Source organism: Rhinatrema bivittatum, chromosome 4, assembly GCF_901001135.1.
Source record: "Rhinatrema bivittatum chromosome 4, aRhiBiv1.1, whole genome shotgun sequence".
Lineage (NCBI taxonomy): Eukaryota > Metazoa > Chordata > Amphibia > Gymnophiona > Rhinatrematidae > Rhinatrema > Rhinatrema bivittatum.
This window is the reverse complement of record NC_042618.1, coordinates 143,361,928-143,385,081: the sequence shown is the minus strand read 5'-3', so window position 1 is coordinate 143,385,081 and position 23,154 is coordinate 143,361,928. Positions and strand designations below refer to the sequence as shown.

The window sequence follows — 23,154 nt, the reverse complement described above, 5'->3', positions numbered from 1 at the left end:
CACAGGAATTCATAGGTTCGAAAGGAGGACACATGAGTCTTGTTAAGACCAGTTTCAGGTCCCATTCTGTGACTGGTGGCCGAATTGGTGGTTTAAGTTGAGTTAAACCTCTCATAAACCTGCTGACAAGCGGTTGTATGGATATTGGTGCATATCCCATTTTATTATGGTAAACTGAGATTGCACTTAAATGTACTCTTACAGATGAAGTCTGGAGACCAGAGTCTGAAAGATGGTATAAGTAGTCTAATAGAGAAGTTATGGGGCAAGAAAAGGGATAAATACTCTTTTGCCTGCACCACAAAGTAAATCTTTTCCATTTCGTAGAATAGTTCTTTCGTGTTGAAGGTTTACGTGAAGCTATAAGCACTTGAGATACATTGGTTGAAAGATTGAGTGGTTGTAAGATCAAGCTTTCAACATCCATGCTGTCAGGGATAGGGATTGAAGGTTGGGATGGCACAACGAACCCTGATCCTGAGTTATGAGAGTGGGAGCTACACCCAGGCGAATGGGATCCCTGATCGAGAGGTCTAGAAGTGTGGGAAACCATACCTGTAGAGGCCAATATGGGGCTATGAGTATCATGGACCCCTTGTCCTGTTGTAGCTTCACTAGAGTTTTGGTTATGAGCGATATTGGAGGATACGCGTATAGAAGGCCTGAGTTCCAAGGGCGAGCAAAGGCATCCTTGGCTGGCTGGTTTTTCTGTTTCTGTAGAAAACAGAATCTGTCCACTTTGTGATTCAGATGTGACACAAAGAGGTCTATTGTTGGTTGTCCCCAACATTGAAATATCCTGGTCGCTACTAAGGGATCCAGGGACCATTCGTGTGGTTGGAACTGACGACTGAGTCAATCTGCCACTACGTTGTGAATGACTGCCAGATAAGTGGCCCGGAGAAACATTGAGTGTGTTAGGGCCCAGTCCCAAATCTGTGCAGCTTCTTGACAAAGGAGATACGAGCCCGTACCTCCCTGTTTGTTGATGTACCACATGGCTACTGTGTTGTCTGTTTGGATCAGAACAGTCTTGTGTGAAAGGCAGTCCTTGAACGCATGCAGCGCATAACGTATAGCTCGAAGTTCCAGGAAATTGATTTGAAATGTTGCTTCGAGTTTTGTCCAAGTACCTTGGGTTTGGAGATTGTTTATGTGAGCTCCCCAACCCAAGGTGGATGCATCTGTAGTTAAAGTTATCTGTGGGACTGGTTGTTGGAAGGGAAGGCCCTTGGGCAAATTGTTCTTGTTCACCCACCAAAGTAGAGATAAATGCAGTTGGTGGGTTATTTGAATTGGAGAGGTTGAATGGCTTGGATCCATTGCAATCGTAATGTCCATTGGGTTACTCTCATGGCGAGCCTTGCCATAGGAGTGACATGAACTGTGGAGGCCATGTAGCCTAGTAAGGTTAGAAACTGATGAGCTGTTGCTTGTTTCTTTGAGTGAATCGAGTTTGCCAGTAGGGAAAGTGTTTCTGCTCGATCCTCGGGTAGAAAGGCCTTTGAGAGGATGGTGTTCAATTCTGCTCCCATGAATTGAAGCAGGTGAGATGGAGTAAGATGGGACTTTTGATAATTGATGAGAAAGCCCATGGAGTGAAGTAGAGTAATTGTTCAACTGAGTGAAGTTAGAGCTCCTTTTTTAGATTGACTTCTGATGAGCCAGTCGTCTAAGTAGGGAAAGACATGGACACTTTCCTTGTGCAAGTGTGCTGCTATTACTGCCAGACATATGGTAAATACTCTGGAAGCAGAGGCAAGTCCGAATGGTAGTACTCTGTACTGGAAATGTCGATGACCTACCATGAAGTGCAGATACTTGCAATGAGGAGGGAATATTGGAATGTGAGCGTAAGCATCTTGAAGATCCAGAGAACAAAGCCAATCTCCTGTTTGAAGAAGTGGAAGCATGGTGCCTAAAGACACCATCCTGAACTTTTCTTTCTTCAGACATTTGTTGAAATTTCTGAGGTCTAGGATGGGACGTAGGCCTCCGGTTTTCTTTGGAATGAGGAAATAACAGGAATAGAATCTTCTGCCCTGCTCAGTCTGGGGCCCTGGCTCTACAGCGCTGGCTTTCAGAAGGGTGGATAATTCTACTTGCAATTGGATTATGTGATTTTCGCTGAGAGAAAGAGGTGTCAGTGGAGAATCTGTTGGAATTAAGAGGAGATATGATTGCAAGTATCCATTGGTCTGTTGTTATTTGAACCCAATGTGTATAAAAGGAGGATACTTGACCTCCTACCAGAAGCTCTGGATGAGGATTGGAGAGATGGCTGTGCTCCCTGGAAATGGCCTCAAAAACCAGCAGCCGGACCAGTCTGTGGTGGAGGTTGAGGTCTGGATGGTCTAGGCTGACTGGGCTGAGTCCTTTGTGGCAGCCTAGCAGACCTGCTTCTAGATGTAGGGGGGTAATATCGCCTCTGTCTATAGAAAGGTCTTCTGGAATCCTTCCTTTGAGGCTTACAAATTGGCTGTGTAGGTGGATCCTGCGGGATCGATGAAAGCTGTCTTAGGGTCTCTGTATGCTCTTTTAATTGAGCAACTGCATCTTGTACTTTGGACTCGAAGAGGTTATCTCCAGACATGGGAGATCTACTAACTTGTCCTGGACCTCAGGCCTGAGATCCGAGGCTTTAAGCCATGCCCAACGTCTGGCACTTATACCCTATGCCGCCACTCTTGAAGCTGTCTCGAAACCATCATAGGCCACACGAACCTCGTGTTTGCCTGCTTCTAGCCCTTTATGAATGATCATTTGGGCTGCTGTACGCGGTGGCGGTGTAGGCATCAATATCACATCTGCAGAGCCCTGTGGAGGTTCGATCGATGCAGGTATAGGCCCCGGCAGCGAAGGTAGCAGAGCTTCCTGAGATTTTCGCCACTTAGTGGTCGGTTCCTCCGGAGAGAGGGGTGTAGCTGGAGTCGATGTGTGTCGATGTTGGTGACGATGTTTTGGTCGATGCTCGACTACCGACCTTATCGATGCCATGGATGGATGATCTCCCGATCTCTCCAGATGATGGTTTTTCAATAAAATCTGCTTTGTAACTCCCACCGGGGACGATTTCGTTGATGTTGAAGGAGAAGGAAGGAGCTAAAGGTGAAAGAGATGTTCCATCTTCTCCTGTCAAAGTTTCTTCCTTTAGGAGTCATCTCTGCACATTGAGGGCAGGATGAAACATCGTGTTTATCTCCTAAACAGATAACACACTCTAGGTGTGGATCTGTTATGGACATTGTTCTATTACAAACCGGACATTTTTTAAATCCGGAAGCCATTTTCTGTCAACAGCTGTCGATGAAAAAATGGGAAAAGAAACTGAGAGAAAGTTTTTACTAAAAGTAAAAATGAGGCTAAGTTTACTCACCGGCCGGTGGAAAACTGAGAGAGATGCCTTATGGGAGAACATTTTTGAGAATTCGTTGACTTTTCAGTCAGGTATATTGTGAGGATAACTCACGAGGCTCCTTGATCCGCAATGCTTACAGCAGCGTGGAAAAATGAAGACTACAGAGAGACCCCTGTGGCAGAGAATATCATGGCATGCTGGGCATGCTCAGTGGCCTCACAGGGCCAGTCAAAAGTTTCTAGAAACTTTGACAGAAAGTTTTCCCGCAATAGGGCTCCGTCAGTGATGTCACTCATATGTGAGGACTAGCATCCTGCTTGACTTGGAATAATCACAGTAATCAGATAGGAAGGTTCCACAGGTACCAAGCAAGAACCGACCCACCCATGGCCCCAGCGGGTGAGTTGTATGGTGGACCAATCAAGGTGAGGTTGATGATTTTGGAGCCACAGCAGACCTAGTATGATGGGATAAATTGCTCTGGAGATCACATGAAGACTGATTTTCTTTAAGTAAAAGAGGACAGTGCATAGAGCTACAAGTACCACGTCAGAGTAATAAGTCCTGGAAGTAGATCTCCATAGACCAAGGAGATCACCAGCGGGGAAGTCACCTGGACCATAGGAATAAGGAGTTGGTCGACCATGTCTTGCAAAATGAAGTTTTCCCCAAAGCCAGAATCTATAAAGGCCTGAGTAGAGAAACGTGTGAAGCCCAGTTCCAGTGTGACAAGCAGGAAGAGGCAGCTGGTATGGTAAGGCCTAGGGTCATTTCCCCAAAGGATTCTGGGCATTTAAGTTTACTAATCTTTTGTGAGCATTGGGCCAAGAGATGGCCTCAAGCTGCACAATACAGACAGAGACCCTGTTGTCTGCGATGGAGCCTTTCTTCAGGGGCCAAGCAGCAGCATCCTAACTTCACCGATTCCTAAGGAGGAGGAAGAGAGGAAGAGAATGTAGCAGCCAGAGGTGAGAGCAGTTGTTGGAATCGGGGTGCCAGTGAGACACTCCTCCATGCTGGATGGATCTCTTGAACCCTCTGCTGTAAACGATGGTCTATTTTGCTGGTTAGGGCAATGAAAGCATATAGCAAGGTAGGACGCTCTTGGGTGGCAATTCTCCTGGAGAAGCCTTCCAGGAAGATGGCGACCAAGTTGTTCTTTTGCCAGTTTAGCTCGGAAGACAGTATTCGAAACTACACCACGTATCTGGCCAATGTTCGGGAGCCTTGATGGAAGTGGAGCAGATCAGAGCCAATCGCTGCTGAATTAATTGGCGCCTCAAAAACAATTGCAAAACTGCTCCATAAACTGTTGAAGGCTGAGCAAGATGGGATCCCCTCACTCCCAGAGGAGAGACACACAGGCCAGTATTGTTTCATCAAGTAACAAAGGGATGTACATGGTCTTAATCTGGTCATCAGGGAATATTGGAGCTTGTAACAAAAAGTGCATTCTGTACTGATTAAGAAAACTCAGAGGCACTGCTTGTTATCCCCGGCATACCAGGGAGGAGCTGGCAGCTGAGGTACCAGCCAACTGGGCTTTGAAGGAGTGGTGGCACCGGTGCGGGTGGGGGTGGCACCACAGGAGTGATCAGGGCATCCAGTCACATGGGTAAGGTGGTCCATTGCTTCAGCCAGGAGCTCCAAGGCATCCTGCTGGTCCTGCAGCCTGAGGGCTATCCCAGAATGACTTGCAGAGAACTCAAGGCCACAGAATCCATGGCCTCAGCAAACTGTTATGTCTGTGCACCATTGGGATGAGGCGAGATTGACTGTACCTGCAGGTTCTTGCTGTCAGCAGGAGGACCCAGGCAAAGCAGAGACCAAACAGGACCTTCACCTATACCAGCCCATGTTCCCCTTGGGTTGAGCCTTTGGGTGCAGGGGCCAGCAGGACATAGACTGAAGATGTGGTCTGAGGCCAAGCAAAGGTCGTAGGCAGGCGGTAAGTAGATGTGTTGAGGTCCAGGCAAGGGTCAGAGGCAGGCAGCAGTCAGGTATATCCAGAGACAAGCAGAGGTCAAACCAGGTATCCATCCGAGGGAGAATAGGAATGGATAGGGCTGAAGAAAAAATGAGAGCAGGTCAGGCAAGCGAGAACTGGGGCAGACAGAGACGAAGACAGGCACAGGCTTGGGAAGCAACACACACTAAGCTTGGTAGCTGGATCTGTTGCTGAGGCAGTGAGGAAAGGACATCGCTGAGAGTGTATGGTGATCAGGAGGTGCTGCGGGGCTTTTCCCACCATGGGCCCTTTAAGTATGATGACTTTAGGTACGCGCACACCTAAGGAAGAGCATGGTTGGTCAGGGATCATGGCATCCTGCCGCGTGGGTTGTTGGTGGCTTTCCACTGCGTTGAAAGGAGGCGAGATGGGCCTGGCTGGGGGAGGTGAGTGTGGCGATTTGTGGAAGCAGCTTGTGGACTGCCAAATGCAATAGCTCCCCACAAGATTCAGTGCAATTTCCATCCGGGAGTTTACAATGCAGTAGTTTGTAAGCCACAGACAGAAACTGTTTATTGTAATTGGCTGAAATTCAGCAACATTGTATACTAGGGTTTCAGAGACAATATAAGTAAAGAATAACATTATAGATGCAGTGACCTTGGAGTTATGGCATGAAATGTGTGACCAGGAATGAAATCATCTACTCTGAGGATTTTTGCTACTGGATAAATATTTGATAAGTTCTGCATGGGGATACCTGTAGTAATATCTTAAATGCTCAAAATTTTAAGAGTTGAATTCTGGAATTACATCACAGCCTTGGAAAGCAGGTTATGCAAAGATCCTGCATGAAGGTTACATGTTTTTTGTAAACCAGAATCAAATTGGATGGTTCATGAGTGTCAGACTGGTTACTGAACTGAAATCAAACCGAATCATGTTCAGTTGTAGCTAAACCCAAACTGAAAATAAAATAATTATTGGTTTGACTCCCTGTTTTAAACTAAATTCTGTATATGAAGTCTGTTTTGCAGAAAACTTTAAAATACTGAAGAATACCATTCATCTGTTTAACGCGGGCATGTAATTACTGCAAATACAGTAGTGCTCTACACAGTATGCTGTGTTCTTGAGACAAATGTAATTGGAAGTATACAAATTTAGCTGTATACAGACTCTCATTTTCTCTTTGTAAATTGTGACTATGCAATCAACAGCAACACAGACTACAATAATCAGAAATAAAGAAAATTCACTTTAAATAAAGCTGAGTTAACCTGCCTCTCCAGCCCTCTGCTGTCTGCCTCTCTCTAAAAATATATATCCTCCATCTACAGTCATGGATGAGTAGCTAGCATCTCAGTCTAACACACTGAGATAGGCTTGAGTGGATATGGTAAGCCAACAAGAACTCGGCCCAGATACAGTATTCGACAGGTGCTCCCTACAGACTTGGAAAAACAAAAGGTAAGGACAGGAAGTCAAAACAATGAATCCTTGAATAGCTAGTGATCATTAAAATTCAAAGGAGGATCACAACAGGCTTTCGAGAAAAATAAATCATTAGAATAAGAAGCTTAGGAGGATTAATGTGATTCTCTGCTAAAAGCCCACTGAATACATCAAGCAGAGGTGCTCTGAATGCACAGGGATCCATGTAAGGAAAACAAAAAACTCTTTCTTTTTGTCAATTTTGCAATTTTGATCTGATACTAGCATTAATGGAAGTGTATCAGTATTTATAACAGACAGTCTTGACACGGTACTGCCGTGCATTGTGAGAGGATCTTGATGTCTCTGCACTGATTCACTGTTGAATTGTTTTTGGTTGCTGCTCCCAGTCTGCAATATTCTTGACTCCTTATCAGCCTGTAGTCACTGATTTCACCCTCACTATTTTATTCTCTCATCCTGCTGATTAAAAGTAGCTGCTACACTATCCTTTGCCCCATGGCTGAGAGGAACAGCTTGTTTACAACAACAGAACTACTATGTCACCTCATATTTTCACATCTTTTTCATTCAAATGATATGTGTCTTCCACCTCATATTTTCACAACTATTTCATTCAAATTATGTGTCTCTTCCAATGATTCTTAGCTATTATATTTTAAATCTATTCTCATTGAAGCAGTCCTTAGCTTTCAATGCCAATTTTATATGAGCTGGAAGATCATGATCTCAAATGAAAGGGAGAATGTGATGGGAGGTGGAAGATTCCTGACAGAAGATCCGGTCAAAAGAAAAATCAGATTTGCTGGACATGTACTCAGGTTCTGGAGGAAAAACTAATTTAAGTCCAGATGTATTAAGTTTTAATTTTTATAAGATTGTTTCTCAAGATGCACATGACAAATATGACAAACACATCAATACATCATACATAAATTAAAAAAGGTTAAACTGTTACGCCAGGATGTGGCCCCTTGGCCTAGTGCAGGATTGGTAGGCTCCCTGGTCAGACCCAGAGGGTGCTGCCACCAGGAGGCGGAGCACGAGAGGAGACAGAGGCTAGCTGGAGCTTCGCCACTAGCAACCCGGGGTTCCCTCGGGTTGAGCCCTTGGGTACCCGGGCCGCCTGGTCTTAGGTGGGCCTCGCAGGATCTCCTAGATAGAAAGTTCAGAGGTGTGCCCATCACGATCAAGGGTGCATGGTCGATATTCAGGCCAGAAGTCCAGGATGCCTGAGAAGGCCAAAAGAGAGTCTCTGAATGTATGGCAAGGATCAAGGCCAGATTCAAGGAAGTGTGATCAGCCAATGCAAGGGTCAGAGCCAGTAATCAGTCCGTGGATAGTCAGGCAAAGCAGAGGTCAGTTTCCAGGCAGCGTGCAGACGTGGTCGGTAATCAGACAGAGGTCAGTTCCAGGCAGCGTGCAGACGTGGTCGAGGAAGCAGGCAGAAGGTCAGGAAAAGACAGCGATCAATGCAGTCAAGAACAGGCCGAGGTCAGTACCGAGAAGATTGTCTGAGAGGTACTACCTGGGGAGACGAGGAGACAGAAGGCCGCTGGAACAGAAGGACGCTGGAACAGGACTGTAACGAGACTGGAACAGGACTGGAACAAAACTGGAACGAGACTAGAACACAGACTGGAACGCATAGGCAAACTAGAAATCACGATGTGATGGACCCGATTGCCAAGGCAAGGAAGTGAGGGTAGGAGCTTCTTGCTATACTGTGATCAATCAGGGCGCGCCGCACCACTGGGATCCGCCCCTGGCCCTTTAAGGTGCTGGGCGGTCCGCGGGCGCCTAAGGCGGGGCCGACGCCACGGAGGGCGCCGAACCCCACCATGAGGCTTGGCTGGAGGAAGAAGGCCCGGCGGCTGCCGCCGCAGGACACCAAGGCCTGACTGTGCTTGCCACCACTGCAGGGGAGGACGACCCGGGACCCTTGGAGGAGTTGGAGAGGTGAGCAGGCCCGGGTGGGGGCCGAGCGCGGACGGGACGCGCAACATAAACATGGTAACAATAAAGCACTACTGTCCATAATGGGCCAAATGTCAAAGGAATTTGCCCGGGTAACTAAGCAGCTATTGTGGGTAAATTCCCCAGGCTGAAAACTACCCTCCCCTTGGTGGCTAGATGTATACATGTGGTTTGACAGCATGCAGACTTTCAGCCATTCTAAAAAGGAGGGGCAAAAGGGAGGCTGGGGATGAGAAGGTACCTGTGGGGATTTAAAAGTGCCTATGGATCTACAAAATTCCACCAGGGTTTAAAAAACTGCACCCAAACTTAATATTTCAGCATAACCAGTTATGGTAATTTATGGTCGCCCTCCAAGTTCAATATGGTCTCCAGATCTAGCAGTAAAATACCAATTATCCCTTAAGTGCATAGGCAAGTGTCTTCAAAAAAGTGATCTCCCCTATGTTCTCCTAAAATCCCGTGGTGCATGTTTCCAAAAATAAACAAAGGTTAGTCTTGGTGTGAGCAATAACTGAGTAACCAACTTTTTAACATGAGGAGCCAGAGCCATCCCTCCCAGGTGACCCAGCAGACAATGATGGATTCAGTGTTAATATTTATAATCACTTTCTGTTCAATTGCAGTCCAGTAGTCATTACAAAGCACCATTCCCTCCTCATATGAATGTGTGACACTAGCTGACCATAACCATACCAACATATAGAATTGGAACTGCTAAACTTAAAAAATGGTAAGATGGTATCCGTACGTGCAGTAGAGGCACTCATATAATAATTCATGCATTTTCCAGCATATGATACACACCGAATAGTATGCTGTTTGAATTCAGATTTTTCTAAAGCTGAGAATTCCACTTTTGAACTTGTAGCAGTTATACTTTCTATTGTCAAATAATGCTATGCATATCAGAAACACTTTTCAAGGAGAAGTGTATACAATCCAGCACCTATTCCAAGAAATGAGGCCACTCTGGTAACCATCCAGCTTTCACATGCTTCAAGAGAATCCTACATAACTGAAGATATAAATAATGAATATCTCTGAAAAGATTTAAGAGCAGAGCTCTGCCAAAGCTGCCCCCCAAAAAAGCTCTGAATGACCTAGACACACCAAACAGTGATAACGCAATCAATTCATGGTTCTCTTTAACAAAAAAAGTAGCTGATAATTGCTGCCCACTTATTAAAAAAGATATTTCCATTAACAAAAAACACCACACCCCATGGTACAACAATGAATTAAGGATATTTAAAACAACACTGAGAAAAGCTGAGAGACATTGGCGAGCTTCTCCTTCCTCCGAAACACTAACTACAAATCTCTATTACATAAATACAACGAAGCCACCAATAAAGCAAAAAAAGAATTCTATTCTAACAAAATAAATAAATTTCAATATAATCCTAGAGCTCTATTCTCATACGTAAAAGACCTGACCAGTGTTATTGAAACTCCCACATCAAACAACTCTTCTAATTGCGATACAATTGCTCAATATTTTAAAGAAAAAACTTTAAACATAATAAAAAACATAGCTCCCATGAACTCTAACCAAATTGTACTACCAAGCAATCCTAAGGACTATTTAACCTCCTTTGACACAGTTTCATCTTTTGAGGTCGAAGGTATAATTAAAAAAATGAACCCAGCTGCCCACCCAACTGACCATATCCCAACTAAACTATTAAAAACAATCACCAATATAGTCTCCAAACATATTGCTGATATAATTAACTTGTCCATAACCGAAGCTAATGTCCCACTCACTTTAAAATCAGAAATAGTAAAACCAATCAAAAAAAAACCCACAAGCAAACTCATATGATCTCTCAAACCTAAGACACATTTCTAATTTACCTTGTATATCAAAAATTCTCGAGAAAGTAATTAACAATCAACTAACAGATTATCTGGAAAAACATAGTACCCTGTACCCAGCACAACATGGATTTAGAAATTATTTTAGCACAGAGACCCTTTTAACTTCATTACAAGATATTCTAAGAGGAACCGATAACAGCCAATCTTACTTCCTAATCTTACTGGACATCTCAGCAGCCTCTGATACAGTTAACCATAATATCCTCCTTGATAGACTAAACAAAATAGGCATTAAAGACTTAGCGCTGAAATGGTTTAGCTCTTACCTAACAAATAGAACATTCAAAGTAAAATTTCTTGATAAAGAGTCACATCCTATCGATCTCAGCTTTGGAGTGCCCCAAGGATCCTCTCTATCCTCTACACTATTTAATATCTATAAGCTCCCTTTATGCAAAATTCTATCAGGCCTCGGCTAACACATTTTATCTATGCCGATGATGTCCAAATTTTAATACCGATCCAAAAGTCCATTGACCATACTCTAAAGCTCTGGGACATATACCAATCCACCATTGAAAAGGTATTAACCCAAATGAATCTTTCCCTAAATACTAAAAAAAATTGAAATCCTATACATCTCCCCTAAATTAAGCAAGACAATAGAGCTTGAAATTCAAGAAGTGGCCAAAAACTACCCCATCTCTCTAGAAGTACGAGATATAGGGATTCTTATAGATTGCAAATTCTCCATGAAATCCTGCGTTAAAAAAATCATAAGCGATGGTTAATTCAAATTAAACATACTCAAAAGATTTAAACCCCTCCTATTCCCTAAAGACTTTAGAACTGTCTTACAGGCACTGGTCTTATCAAGATTAGACTACTGTAACTCACTATTCTTAGGCCTTCCCGCAAATATAACAAGACCATTGCAACTTCTGCAGAACTCTGCAGCTAGACTCTTGACAGGTACTAGAAGATCTGAACATATCACCTCAATATTAAAAGAACTTCATTGGCTGCCGGTAAAATACAGGGCCCAGCATAAAATCTTATCACGAATACACAAAATCCTCTACAATAAAAAAAATTGAATGGCTAACCTCTTCACTTCACTTCACTTCCACACCCCCTCAAGAACCACCAGATCAACCGGAACAGGGATGCTACCAATTCCTTCCCCCAAAATTGCCCACCTAAATAATGTAAGAGAAAGATCTATCTCTATTGCTGGACCCCTTCTATGGAACTCCATCCCGCAGGATTTATGACTAGAAGCTGACATCAAATTATTTAAAAAGGGGATTAAAACTTGGCTTTTAAACAAGCCTACCAAGAGCTGTTAGCATAATTATCTTACACTTCTGATTTAATACCAAGGTAATGTATATTTTTATTATACTATCTCTACCCTAACTATACTACCTCTCTAAGTGTTAAAATTTTGATTATTTAGCATACTATTTAGTTTGCTATGTTAATTATATTATGAAATAATGTATTTACTTCTTTCTTCTTTGAAAATGCAAATCATTTTAAATGATTAATTGCTAACTACTGTAAACTGATTTGATATGCTTGCATGAAAAGTCAGAATATAAAACTTATTAAATAAATAAATAAATAAAATGAATAAAAACAAGAGACCAGCTTTATGCCAACTTTAAGGGTCAGGTAAGAAAGCAATTGAAGATAAGTTAGGGATATTTCTAAGAGACAGATGAAATTAGAAAGTAGTCTGAGATAATGTCAACAATTGGATAAGATCAGAATGCATACATGAAACAAAGAAGAAAAAAATTCTTCTGAGTTAATAATAGAAATACTATGACAGTAAAAATGATAGTCTTCTTACCTGTTACTTCCTAATGCATGAATTTTGGGCATATCTACAAACTGGTCTCTCCGCTTGCTGCTGCTCATGTACTGCTCACTGTACAGTTTTAAGGACATTTGCTCAACAGCATCTCTCTTCGCCTCCAGGTAGCAGAGCTGCACGTCAGCCTGCAGTATAAAAAGGAGAGAAAAAAACTTTAAAATTTACAGTGAAACCTTTTGGAGCAAGACATGAAAAGACAAGAACCTTCACTCAATAATTTTTCCTTTTCTCCTCTGTGCTCTCTCTGTGTAATGTAATTTCAAATGAGCACTAGTCATTAAACTGACGGACCCTACGGTAACATGACCAGTAAATCCTGGATGAACATTTTAGCTTAGTCAGTAAGAGTGCAGGTTAGTGTGAGGGGGAGGTTACCATTCAAATGCAGCCCTTCCCTTTGAGGGGTCTGGAATAGCCATCCCCTTGAGAGCCTATTTAGCAGCTCTCCACAGAGAGCTCGGGAAGCAGCCCCTTTAGGTTTGCAAAGAGTTCAGAGGTGTAGAGGAGCTTTTGCCTATTGTTATTTTTTCAGGCTCAATCAGTGGAATGAGGGATACTGATCAAGGTCGGGAGGCTTTTCTTCCCATTCTACTCACTAGCTGGTTGAGGTTTTGGGCATTTGAGATTTTTCGTGGTAGGTGCCTCACTGGACACCTTGACCTTTCTTGGACACAATGATTGGGGAACCCTGTATCTGGAATGCCCAGGGATAGCGAAGACCTACCCTCTGAAGTAGTGGTGACCTATTATGAGGAGGAACTTGGGTGTTAATATCTTTTTGGGGAAAAGACAGCATTTTGTTAGAAGATCCAGGAGGGTGTTTTGGCTGCCCTTCCTTCTTGTCTGAAGCAAGAGAGCTGCTTGTTTCAAGGGGATCCTTCCCATCAGGTATCCAGAGAGAAGAACTAAAGAGAATGTGTGAAAACTAAAGAGATCCTGAAGATCTGTTAATCATGAGTAAGGGAAGTCGTACATCACTAGGACACCCATCAGGTGTTTCACCACACTGGGGAGAGAGAGAAGATTTACTCTCTGTGCCATAGACTCTAACATTTTTATCAGTTTGGAAGAAATGTTTTGTCCAGTCTAAAGAAACCCTGCCCTCTTTGGATCATCGCTTTTCCTAATTCAAGAGAGTAGATGTTTCCCTGGCCCTGATATGTGAGTCTTGCACAGATAGAAGGAAGAGACTGGAAACAAATCAAGAGAACTCTTTGGTGCTGCAGTTTGAGTTATTGAGCCATTCATCATCAGTGTTAAAATATTAAAGACTTTAATTTTGGATACTAAAACAGTGACACCTGAGTATTTCTTTTACACTCACTGCAACCACTTTAAGGACAAGTATCCCCCTCAAGAGAATACAAAGGACCAAAAGGAATGTGTAGAAAGGACACCACTATTACATTGGGCCCTGAAAGTATATCTTCCGCCCCCGACTCCCCCACTTCAAAGGATCCGGCCCTCTTAGTAAGAGGGAATGTCAAAGAGCCAGCCGGTGAGAGGTTCCAGCCCCCATAAAGAAACAAACAAATACTTTTATGGCCCCACCTGTGCAGGATAGGCACACTGAGGTGCGGTTACAAAACAATGTTTTTATATCAGGCCCTTAAAAACAACTGATTTAATTAATAAAAAAAATGTCCTTCTAATTGCATGCATAGTGCCAACAATTGTCTCTAGTCCATTCCACTCTCATGGTTCTGCTATGCTATGGCCTGAATGCATTAAGAGCATGTATACCAGATCTGGCCTCAGATCAGGTCAATCTTGTATGAATTATGGTTTAACTTCCATCTCTGATGAAAATGTGAAAATTTGTTGCTCCAAATTGTTCAGATCACCTAGGGGAGGGGATGGAGGATATGTAATCAGGAAAATACTTACAAAATTCAGGTAGCAACTATTTTGTTTTTAATAGGACTAAGGAGATAGAATATATTTATTGTTGCTGCTTCTTGACATTATAGTGCACATATATCAAATTTTTAACTCAGTTTTGTATTAATGAAATATCCTCTTTTTTGGTCCTCCAGTTCTCGCCTGCTCCTTTTGGACTTCCAGTTTATTTGGAACTGGGGGCTTTGGTGTCATGAGACTGTCACTGTGATGAGTAGGCTAGATGAGAGATGGGACTTTAACTCTGACCCTTCTCTCATCTAGCCTACTCATCACAGTGACAGTCCTCAGCCAAGGATCACAGACTTCAGCTCTTTCTGGAACCTGGAACACATCTAGCCTGACTGCTCTGTGCCACTTTTATGTGATGGCTGGGACGCCTTCATCCATAGGACCTATGAAAGTTACCTAAGTAGCGCTTCCAGCCCCTACCAGCCTGAGGTGCAGAAACTGAGTTTGGGAATCAATTTCAAATTTCCCACATGGCAGGAAGCCAGAGGCAGCTTAACCTCAGATTATGGACCCATATACTTCAACAGAGTCTGAATCTGATTTAAAAACCAGCTCACCCATTCCTAGATTACTGATTTATGGTTAAATGCTGCTGATTACATTTAAAGTTTAATAGGATAATATCTTGATTGGGCCTTTTTTGACTGAATATAACATAGTAATGACAGCAGAAAATGAACAAAAGGTCCATCAGTCTGCCCAGTAAATATCATGTGGTAATATCAGCCATGCCATGCAGGATACCTCCATGTTTTCTTAAGGGTAACAACTGCCGTTCTGTTCAGTTACCCCCAAGCCTTATGATAACCCATAAAAAATGTATTATACTGATAAAATGCAAATTACAGTAAAGAAAAAACAATTAACTAGAAAGAAATTTTCAGTTGCTACCATTTTCAACATTCCAAAGATGACAGAATGCAGTAGCCAACTGCAATGCAAATTTTGCTTATCAGCACACGTGCATGTGCTAGATGCGTGTGCATCTCTGCATTTTGGCGCAAGGATCTCTTTTAAAATTCACCTTTTTTTGAGCAATGATGATAAGGTAAAAGGAGCAAGGGAAATAATATCCATTTACCCACCCACCTATAAACACTTACGCATTTACAGATGGTAGATGGGCATGTGCTAGACAGTAATTTTAAAACGAGTGTGTGCACACCCATATATATGTGTATATGGGCATCTGGCAATATATGCTGAAATCTTATATCCTGCGTGCAAGTAAGCTCATATGTTATAAAATAAGTTTTGTGAGTGTATGTAGGCTCCTGATTTTAAGCCTGGACATGAATAGCTGGGAATAGCATTTACATGCACAAGTGAGTAAATTTTAAAACATGTGTGCGTGAAGGAAATGAACAGTTTAACCAGTTCGTCCACCAGTTTGCCCATCTAGGTCATCAAGACCCCCCTGAATCTTTAGCCTTCACTGCCCCAGTTTACACAGATCCTTCAAACACTTCATTAAGTGACTAAAACACTTTTATTTAGACTTACACCTGATCAACAGCAGCAGTACATTTGCGCAGAAATGAACTGAACGTGCTCCGAATTCACTGTGCTGCACACATGCATACCTCTTGGCCCCACCCTGGAATGCCCATGCCCTGCCCCCATTCCACCCCTTTTATACTCAATGTGAGATAGCCATGCATCAGTACTTGTGCGCATATGTGGCAGGTTTATACAATTGGGCTGACATGCGCATGTGCTAGATGCATGCATAACTATAATTTTTGTCACACACATCTCTTTTAAAACTTACTTTTTATTGAGCAATGGTGATAAGGCAGAAGGAACAAGGGAAATAATAGCCATTTACACCTACCATCTATAAGGACTTATAAATTTAACTATTTGTAGACTAAAGCAAGTTGATATTATATACACTGGAATTATACCACAAAGTAGGTGCATTTCATAGCATGCCTCGCGGGGAAACTGGACTTGTAAAAGATTCCTAGGTCCAAAGTGTGAGAGTCTCTCAAAACAAATTTCAGCCAAATCTGTTTAGCCAGAGCCTCCTTGATACATGCCACAGATGGACAGTTAAACATGGCATTCCTTTCAGGTGCTTTCACTTTGGATCGCAATATGCCTAAAAATGACTCCTAAAAGTCGTTGCCCTGCTAACGCCTAGATTCATCAAGCCATGATATGTTCTCGCAGGAGGAGTCCCACAATAGTGGGGCCCCTCCCTCAAAAAAGCATCATGGCTCTATGGCACGTTTTTTTGTGTCGCGGCCAAACATCGCGACACAAAAGAATGCAGCAAGCAACCCTTTAACATGACAGAGGCCCCAATCTCACAGGACCACCATCATCTTAAAGAGCTGCTGTCCCCCTCCCCCCCCAAAAAAAACAAAAACCTGCAGACAAATGGGAAGGTTGAGGCAAGATCAGTGCTGATCCCTGTTTCAATCTAGGGTTGCAGGTTGAGGTGGCCCCGACTCCTCCAAACATGAAAAAATCAGTTCCAAAAATGCGTGCAGTGGCGGCAGACCCCACCCAAATCTAAGCTCCCCTTCCCCACTCCCAAGAAGAGTCAATAGCCCCACTCCCAAAGCCCCCCCAAGAGCATGACCCACCCAATCTGCCCCCTACAGAGCCCCCCTTATCTTATCTTATCATGGGTCCGATCCTTGGACCTTATCTCAGTCACATGGCTTGGGCAAAGTCAGTTCAGTGCCATTTGGATACAAGAGTGTACCCGTTCCCGTCACAGGATCCAGTATAAGGTAATGGGGCTCTGGAGGGGTGGGGTGGGGGGTTTGAGCATTGGGGTGAGGGGTGGGACCACTGATGCTGTCAGGGGGTGAGGGGGCAACATGTGAGACTACTGATGCTGTCAGGGGGGCCCGGGGGGAGGGCCAGGGGGATGTGCAGATTGCTTTCAGGAGGACCGGGGGGTATGGTTGAATGTACTTTGGGGGGCAAGGCTGGGGTTGAATGTACATAAGTAATTATCCATGTAACCCCCACCTTGGAAGGGGGAGAGGAGGTCATACTTCCATACCCTGCAGTGCACTGACCCACTCACAGCAGGGATGGGAACAAGGGTTCTGTGATTTGGGGACAGGATACACCTATATGGTCACTTAGAGGTCACCCTTGCAGTTTACCAAAATAACAGTACACAGTGAAGAAGATGTGTTCCAAAATGAAAGTCAGCTTTACTCAAAACAACTTCAAAACCAACAGGTACAAAAATTTAAGATGCAGTCTAAAAGCAAAAATCTAAATCAGAATACAATTCTTCAAGCTGCCAAAAATTACTTTTACAGGCACAGTTCTTATGCTCAGGGCCGGTGCTAGGGTCTGCTGGCGCCCTAGGCAATGATATCACTGCATCATGTGGTTCTTCAGAATATCTCTGCATCAAGTGGTTCTTCAATCTCTTTATCTCTCTCTCTCTCTCTCTCTCCCACGCTGGCCTGATTTATACATTCTCCAAGCCTCAGAATGGATACACAGCAAAAATAAAATGCCACCTTGGTTTCATATAGAAACAGCATCCCAAACAGTTACATGCCATGAACACAGACCTTGACACTGCTACGCTTTTAAAAACGCCACCCTCTCTTTCCTCTCCTGCGCCTCTCCCACTTCCGGCGCCATAGGCGATCGCCTAGTATGCCTAGTCCTCCCACCAGCCCTGCTTATGCTGCTAAGTCACTTCATACTGCACTCCCCCAAGGCCAGTGTCAGCATTTTTGCTACCCTATGTGAAAAATTGCAGTGCTGCCCCCCAATCTCGTTCTGTTTTTTTTTTAAACACATAATTTTTGTTGCTTTCCCCAATAAACAACACACGATAGAACCTGTCAACTCACTCTTTGTCCCAGGCCCCCTTTCGCTGCCAAAAAAAAAGCCCTACTCCCTTTGGCAATCCAAACTGTGAAAATTGACATCCCACCCCCCAAAACCTATTTTACCCCATCCACAGGTCCACAATTTGTAAATTATGTAGTAATGATCCCCAGGTGCTCCTGCCCCACCTACCAGTTCATAAAATTGCTGCCATCTGGGCCCTGTATCCAGCACCAGTTTGTTGTACAGAAAAACATGCACTGCTGTAGTGCCACCGAGCAAACCCTGCAAAAAAAGACACTTGGAACCCATATGGTATTAGGCCTATTGTAATGCGTGTTAGGTGTAGGTTTGGTCCTTGGATAGCCTTGAGTAAACAATGACAACAATATAATACAATTCCCATATCACAACAGTGCTAACTACAAGCACTCAAACAGGAACAACCCTGTCTATGAAAAGGTAAATATTATACCAGGCCCAGTGGAAGCATTGATAGGAGAGAATCACCTTGCTGGTGGCTGAAGAGAATCAATAAGTACTGCTTTGGGAAATTTTTGGAACTTAAACATTTTGGGGAGAATTAACTATTGGGAGTATAATTTATATTTTGTTCTTGTGTCTTTTGCTTTAAATAGCTAACTCCTAGCTTTTGCCTGCTTCTGACTAGCTATTTAAAACAAAAGCCAGGAATTTTGTGTGTTTGTTTTTCCCTCCCTTCCTCCCAGCCTTCACTCACCCACTCCTAGCTCATCCTTTGATTTATAGGCAGGAGACACTTTCAATTTAAAAAAAAAATAATAATCAGCCTTTTAACTTAAACTAGGAATTGCCCCAGGTCTTATCAAGAGTTTAATCATCCAATTTAGCTCACTACCAGATAAATAGTGACTACACTAATACATTTAAAGGACTCTAATTGTACACATTCCAATGCCCATAAAAACCTAAACTTAACTAGAAACTGAACAAAATTAAGATGAAGGCCGCAGTCCAACAGCAAGAGGGGGGCTTTCTAGTCTTTTCAGTCGTTTGCATGGAGTATCACATATATGATTTTTTACCTGCAGGTGAGAGGTTGTATGTGTGTACCTGGTGCAAAGAGCTTGTGTCTCTCAGAGAACGAGTCCAATCTCTGGAGGCTAGAGTGGCAGACCTGGAGGAGACAGACAGTGAGGTATATAAATGAGACCTTCAGGGACATAGTAGCCAAGTCCCAACTCCAGTCTGGCAGCCCTGGTGCTGCCTTGGAGGAGGAAGGTCTCCTCATCTGACAGCATCAACCTGGTGCAGAAGGAAATGATCCTGTAGCAAAGACCTGTTCTCCAGGTGGTGCATTGTCCTCTTGCATCAAGGATGTGTCTCCCAAGGCATACTGCCCAGGAGGGAAGGGTTATGTCAGCCGTCATAGTTAGTGATTTGATTATTAGGAATGTAGCTAGTTGGGTGACTAGTGGGCGTGAGGATCACCTGGAAGCATGCCTACCTGGTGTGAAGGTGGCAGACCTCACATGGCACCTAGATATAATTTTAGACAGTGCTGGGGAGGAGCTGGCTGTCGTGGTACATGTGGGCACCAACTATATTGGAAAATTTGGGAAGGAGGTTCTGGAGGCCAAATTTAAGCTCTTCGGTAGAAAGCTGAAATCCAGAACCTCCAGGATAGCACAGATCCCCAGAGGCAGGCAGAGCTCTGGATTCTCAATGCGTGGATGAGACAATGGTGCAAGGAAGAGGGAATCAGTTTTGTTAGGAACTAAGGAACTATTTGGGGAAGGGGGAGTCTTTTCCGAAGGGATAGACTCCACCTTAACCAGGGTGAAACTAGACTTCTGGCGCTAACCTTTATAAAGGAGATAGAGTAGCTTTTAAACTAGAACAAAGGGGAAAGCCGACAGTCATTTAGCAGGGCATGGTTGGAAGGAATCATCTTCGAAGGATATTAATGAATCATTAGAGTTAGAGCATTCTAACAGAGAGATTCTAATAATAAGAAATGAACTACATGTGCCTATAAGTAAAGAAACCTGAGCTAAAAGATTCTAAATTATCCCTGTTAACTGAAAAGCAGAATATTAATACAAACAAAAAACACCCTTTGAAATGTCTGTATGCTAATGCCAGAAGTCTAAGAACTAAGATGAGAGAGTTAGAGTATATAGCAGTGAATGATGACAGACTTAAATGGCATCTCAGAGACATGGTGGAAGGAAGATACAATGGGATAGTCCTATACCTGGGTACAAATTATATTGCAATGATAGAGAGGAGCAACTTGGTGGCGGGGTGGCGTTTTATGTCCGGGATGGCATAAAGTCCAACAGGATAAAGATCCTGCAAAAGACTAAATGTGCAATTGAATCTTTATACATAGAAATCCCTTATGTGTTGGGGAAGAGTATAGCGATAGGTGTATACTACTGTCCACCTGGCCAAAATGATGAGCTGGAGAGTGAACTGGTAAGAGAAATTAGGGAAACTAATCAAATTGGTAGTGCAGTGATAATGGGAGATTTCAATTACCCCAATATTCACTGGGTAAATGTAACAACAGGAAATGTTAGCGAGATAAAGTTCCTGGATGGAATAAATGACAGTTCTATGTAGCAACTGGTTCAGGAACAGACAAGAGAGGGAGCAATTTTAGATCTAATTCTTAGTGGAGTGCAGGATTTGGTGAGAGAGATAACAATGTTGGGGCCGCTTGGCAATAATGATCATATTACGATCAAATTTGAATTAATGACTGGAAGGGGGACAGTAAGCAAATCCACGGCTCTAGTACTAAGCTTTCAAAAGAGAAACTTTGATAAAATGAGAAAAATAGTTAACAAAAAAAAAAAAAAAATTCCCAAACTGAAAAGTGCAGCTAAAAAGGTTAAGAATGTGCAACAGGCATGGACATTGTTAAAAAATACCATTTTAGAAGCACAGTCCAGTTGTATTCCATGCATTAAGAAAGGTGGAAGGAAGGATACATGATTGCTGGCATGGTTAAATAGTGATGTAAAAGAGGCTATTTTAGCCAAAAGATCTTCATTCAAAAATTGAAAGAAGATTCCATTAGAAGAAAATAAGATAAAGCATAATCATTGGCAAGTTAAATGGAAGTCATAGATAATAGGGGTGTGCATTCGTTTTGAACTTATAGGTAAAACGCAACTTATTTTTTTTTTAACTTAAAAAAGTGATGAGGCAAAAACGATCGGATTTCCAACTTATTCAACATAGCTATGTTGAATACGTTGGAAATCGCGATTGTTGATCCTAAATAAAAATGTAAACCCCTCACCCTCCTTAATCCCCCCCCAAGACTTACCAAAACTCCCTGGTAGTCTAGCGGGGAGTCAGGACGCCATTTCTGAACTCCTTTGCGAGGAGCACGTGACGTCGGCGTCACGTCGGAGTGACGCGGACGTCACGTGATTCCCCACGGGTTCGCTCCGGGACCCTCGTTGGCCTCCTGACCCCCTCATTGGCCTCCTGACCCCCCCAAGCTGGCCAAAAGTTCCTTTTGGGTCCAACGAGGGTCCCGGAGTGACGCCAACGTCACGTGCTCCTCGCAAAGGAGTTCAGAAATGGCGTCCTGACTCCCCGCTAGACTACCAGGGAGTTTTGGTAAGTCTTGGGGGGGGGGGATTAAGGAGGGTGAGGGGTTTAAATTTTTATTTAGGGAATCGGTGCACGTATGGACATAGACTCAACTTATGGAATTTTCCATATGTCCATATTGACCGAAATTGACCCCCCCTTTCGACTTATGGACTTATGAACATAAACTTTTGGTCTGCACATCCCTAATAGATAAGACAGGCTAAGAGAGAATTTGAAAAGAAGTTGGCCGTAGAGGCAAAAACTCATAATAAAAACTTTTTAAAATATATCCAAAGCAGAAAGCCTGCGAGGGAGTCAGTTGGACTGTTAGATGATCGAGGGGTTAAAGGGGCACTTAGAGAAGATAAAGCCATCAAGGAAAGAGTAAATTATTTCTTTGTTTCGGTGTTTACTGAAGAGGATGGGCTTGATGGACCCTTGGTCTGACCCAGTATGGCAAGTCTTATGTTCTTAAAACACCTATTAGGAAAGCAGTACAAACCAATCTGTTCTAAATTTCTACATAGAAACTACATGCTAGTAGAATACCTCACCTTGCTACATGCATAACATAGACAAAACCTCACCAAATACAGAATAAAGAGACCACAAAATACAAATAGAAATTTGTAAACAGAAAATGAATTGGAAACTGCAATAACCTAGACTCTATATGCAATAAGCAATGGAAAAACAGAAATATCATTAGTCCTCATAAATCATCAAACAATAAAATCAAGAAATATAAATCAATCATAATAAACCATAGTAAGAAAAATAATATTACCAAACAGATTATAAATAGAATATCCAATAATTAAGAAATCATTTAATAAGTTTTCAAAATTTCCAAACAGCAATAAAATATTTAAAAATGTCAGACACATCAAACACCCAATAATTATGGGTATTCTTTCAATGCCTGAAATCCTGAGCTTGTCATGGATTAGTGAGGGTAGCACACATTTTTCTCCCCCCAAAGCAGGCTCCCATTCACATTCAAATACATACATGCCCTCAGCCCCACTAGGCATGCTCCCATTCACACACACAAACACACAGAAATATATATACACATCCCTACCTGGCAGGCTCCCATTCACACACACACATCCCCCACAAGGCAGGCTCCCATCACTCACACTCACACACATACACAAATATATACCCATCCCTCCCAGGCAGTATCCCATTCACACACACCCATCCTCCTCAGGCAGAATCTCATTCACACACACACATATCCCCCCAGGCAGGTTCCTATTCACACACACTCCAACCCTCCCAGGCAGACTCCCATTCACACACACACACACAGCACCCCAGGCAGGTTCCCATTTACATACATACACCTATTATCCACGGGCAGGCTCCCATTCACAAACATAT

General features: G+C 43.0%; 1 protein-coding gene across 9 annotated transcripts in view; it reads right to left on the bottom strand.

Moving 5' to 3' along the window:
• The window catches only part of AKAP6 (A-kinase anchoring protein 6), a 1,180,609-nt gene that overhangs the window by 448,574 nt on the left and 708,881 nt on the right, over positions 1-23,154 (bottom strand). For all 9 annotated transcript variants that reach the window (XM_029598925.1, XM_029598924.1, XM_029598922.1 and 6 more), the window contains one exon: positions 12,421-12,569. In XM_029598925.1, coding sequence (XP_029454785.1) covers positions 12,421-12,569 — 149 coding nt within the window. The remainder of the gene's footprint in view (positions 1-12,420; positions 12,570-23,154) is intronic.